This window comes from Anneissia japonica, unplaced genomic scaffold (assembly GCF_011630105.1).
Source record: "Anneissia japonica isolate Jap-2015-1 unplaced genomic scaffold, ASM1163010v1 scaffold4446_len648930_cov198, whole genome shotgun sequence".
Classification (NCBI taxonomy): Eukaryota; Metazoa; Echinodermata; class Crinoidea; order Comatulida; family Comatulidae; genus Anneissia; species Anneissia japonica.
The window spans coordinates 580,092-584,273 of NW_022683639.1; the positions used below are offsets into that span (position 1 = coordinate 580,092).

A 4,182-nucleotide genomic window follows, 5' to 3' on the forward strand; every position below is an offset into this window, starting at 1 on the left:
TATATATATAGTTTAATAGTAGGCTTGTTACTTGCTAAAACACTATGTTCACTTAAAGTAATATTGGATGGTTCTCAAAGTTATGTTGTTTAGATATATTTTTTTATTTTTTTATTTTTTTTATATAGATATTCCCTTATACAAGACAACTGATGACCTCCTCTGTCCTAATGCATCGCAGATTATTACATCTCCTGGTTACCCAAATGGATATAAAAACAACATGGAGTACAGGTGGACGTTTCGTACCCGATATCCGGGAAGTTTGCTCTCGATTAAATTCAACCATTTTGACATAGAAAAAAACTACGACTATGTGCTCATCTTCAGCGACGGTGAGCAGATTGTCAGCTACACTGGCTCCCAGATCCCTTCAACAGTGTCAGCAAAGGCACCGTTAACGGTTGTCTTTCAAAGCGATTACTTCGTAACCTCTAGCGGATTTGAAGCTGAAATATCAGGAATAAGTAGTACGTTTAAAATAAATTATCATAATAGAATTAGGTAATGGTCAAAACGGTCTATCCACCATAATCATAATATTTATTAACTATTTATATATTAATTTTCATTATTGCTGCAGCATATGTTTTATTTGATTTAATTAGGCCTACCCATGCACATTGTAGGCAGGACTGCATCCGGAGTTGTCTTTGGGAGGGGCGGGGTGCAGGGATGTGTAAAGGTTGATCATCTGGAGTCAGGGGCAGACCCAGTTGGATCGCAGTTTCCATTAGTCATTGCTATGGCAACTTTAATAATAATAATAATAATAATAATAATAATAAACAACTACGGATTTATAGAGCGCATAATACATAAAGCCTCATATGCTTGACCTTTGTTTTGAGCTTTAATGCTATACTCCTAAGTATCAGGGGTGGATCCGGAAATAATTCTCTGACGGTGGATGGGTGGGGGGGGGGACGCCAATAGGTATTCCACACCTACCTCAGCCCCACCATGGTTGGGACTGAGGTGAGCAAATTTTAAGAATAGGACCCTCTAGACGCTCGAAAATGACACTCTCAGAGTAAAAATATGCTTTTTCAAAGCAGTGTTCTCCTCGTCAAAAAATATTGACTTCCTCTCGACGAGAGCTATGCTCCCTCTCCCCTCACGGGCATCGCAAAGGTCTAATCAAGGACCTATAGGCTTAGTCTATTCTATACTGGGAGTCGCAAAGCAAATTATGATTTTGGTACCTCTAGATGCCCGGAAATGGCACTCATTCAGACTTAAAACTTGAATATTTTATCTCCATTTTTAAACTTAATGTTTACAAATGCAGGGGGTCCTGGCCGGCTGGACAACAACCACCGTCACTGGATGTAACTTGAAAATTAATTTAAACCGTTGCTGATTTTATGATGTTTAAACCTTTCTTTTTTTTTGTCCTTGTCCTTTTGTTTTCGTTACCTTGCCTTGCCTCCTGCTTTGCAGGGTAAGCTTGTAACCTAGGTTTTGCCTGAATGTTATATCCTTTTTAATAAAGTGGTTGAAATAAAATTAAAAATATGCTGTCCTACAGTCGATGTCCGTGACACACTGTTTTGTATCAGCAAAGCCCTTTTGGATTAGGGTGCTATAGAGAGAGGACCCTACTGGACAATATGGGTAGGGGCACCGAAGGGGCCCTTAAGGATCAGTGATCCTTGGAGCAAATTTTACGAATAGTCCCCTATAGACGCTCGGAAATGGCACTCTCAGACGGTAAAATTTCTTTTTCATTTAAGCAGTGTTTCTCGACAAAATTATTTACGGTACTTCCTCCCGACGGCAGTTATGCTCCCTCGTAGGCTAGTGCTCCTCCTCCCTTAGACACCCCTCCCCTCACGGACGGGCGTCGGAAAGGTCTGATCAAAGGACCTATAATCTATTCTATACTGGGTAGTCGCAAAGCAAATTATGATTATGGTACCTTTAGATGCCCGGAAATGGCACTCATTCAGACTTAAAATTTGAATGTTTTATCTCATTTTTTAAAATGTTGACAAAGGGTGGCCTTGGCCGGCTGGGCATCCCATAATCACTGGATTAATATAATATATGTCATACAGTCGCTGTCAGAGACACATTATGCTGTTAATAACAAAGCGAGGTATATAGAGCGAGGACCCTAGACCCTCAAGGGTAGGGGCATCAAAGGGGCCCTAAGGGTCGGTGGCCTGCGGATTTTCGCACTTACTCCATGCTGAGCATGGATAGCTGTTCTATAGTTGGGTACAACATTCCGGCTAAAAAAAACTCTGTCTTTAGGTCTCCGCCTTTTGGCCTTTTTACCTCCTGATTTATTCGTCGGGGAGATAGCGTTGTGTTCGTTGTCAATCAGTAGAAAATTCAAAATTAGTGAGTGGTAAAATAATCGAGCTCTCCTTTCGCCCTCTGCTGGATCCGTCACTGAACTCATGGGTACACTTCCCTTTTTTCCCTCTTTCTTTCCTCCCTTTAACTCTTCTCAATTTTTTTAATTTTTCGGAGTGACTAACGTGGGGGGGGGGGGCACGGGCCCCCGTGGTCCCCCGCCTGAAGTATGGTTGGCCGTTGATTCCGGAGAGTTAATCCGACCTCTGTTCCGCTGTTTTTTTTATTGCTGTCAGTGGCCGCTATTTAAAGACTACAAAATTAAATGGGGTCGACCGGATGCAGTTTAACGTCGTACCCCTCACAGTCAGCATATCGTGGGAACAGCCATTATCTGCTTTCTCATTCCTTATTGTTTATCTATAATCAGCATTAAGGCATTGTCTTTGCTAGTAAGCTTTCTTACTTTAGATAACAACTCAGCTCTCTAGTTAATTCTTATTTACTAGTTTTGTTTATTTCGCATTAAGTTCTAATACCGCCCATGCTTTGTTGATAGGCCAATTAAATTTCAGGCAACTTGTAGCTAAGTATCTCCAATGTATATCACTCACGCTGATGAAGTCCACAGGAGTGGACGAAATATTCGTGTTAAATAAATTATGTTCCAAAAATACGTCAACTTGACTTTTGTTTTCATTGTCATCACTTTCACCAATATATTTGTTATGGAACAACGTGCTACATCATTTCACAATGATACGTCTCTATATATATACATATATATATATATACATATATATATATATATATCTAAATAGAATATATTATTTTTTAAAATTAATTATATTACACCACATTCATGTGATAATGTTATGAATCACGTTATTCTTTTGCTGGTCAGTGTGCTAATAGGAATAATATTATTAACACATTTAATTGGATTAACCATTATATACCTTTTTATAATTTTTTTCTATAGAGGCTATACTTGTAGTCTAATGAATATTTACTATGCTGTAACATATTTTTAAAGCATCTTATAACGAAACAAATGACTAACTTTAAAAAGAAACTTGATAAAAGAATTAGTTTTCTTTTTATATATAAAGTATTCACTTTACTTTATATAACCTTTATATGATATATCATAACCAAATAATTATTTATAACACAAAGCTGTTCCTCAAAATACAGGAATCCTGAAACCATGGAGGTATACTGAAACAAACATAGGCTTACTGAACTGAAACACAATCAAGAAAAGAAAGTTTACGAAAGTCATCAAGGCCAGAAACTGGCTACTCTGGGCTATAATAAATCTTCATTAGTAGGAGTGGGTCATTTGTCTATACGGTTGAGTAATCTCCTACTTTGGGGAAAGTTTTCTTGCTAAGTTACCTCAGTTGCCGATAGTATGAACACTCTTCCCATATTGCTCTGTACCGGAAACAAAACTAAGATATCTTTGTTAATAGAGATATCTCTATTAATAGAGATATCTCTGTTTAAAACTAAGATATCTCTATTTAAAACTAAGATATCTCTATTTAAAAAAAGATATCTCTATTAACAATGAAAATAGAGATATCTTAGTTTTAAACAGAGATATCTTAGTTTTAAATAGAGATATCTTAGTTTTAAATAGAGATATCTTTATTAATAGAGATATCTCTATTAATAGAGATATCTCCATTTAAAACTAAGATATCTCTATATAAAACTATGATATCTCTGTTTAAATCTAAAATATCTCTGTTTAAAACTAAGATATCTTTATTTTCATTTTTAATAGAGATATCTTAGTTTTAAATAGAGATATCTTAGTTTTTAATAGAGATATCTTAGTTTTCAATAGAGATATCTCTATTAATAGAG

At 36.5% G+C, this 4,182-nt stretch overlaps 1 protein-coding gene across 1 annotated transcript in view; it reads left to right on the forward strand.

Annotated features, from left to right (window-relative positions):
* Positions 1 to 4,182, forward strand: part of LOC117100687 (MAM and LDL-receptor class A domain-containing protein 2-like) — a 25,563-nt gene that overhangs the window by 1,388 nt on the left and 19,993 nt on the right. The window contains exon 2 of the mRNA XM_033240474.1: positions 129 to 470. Coding sequence (XP_033096365.1) covers positions 129 to 470 — 342 coding nt within the window. The remainder of the gene's footprint in view (positions 1 to 128; positions 471 to 4,182) is intronic.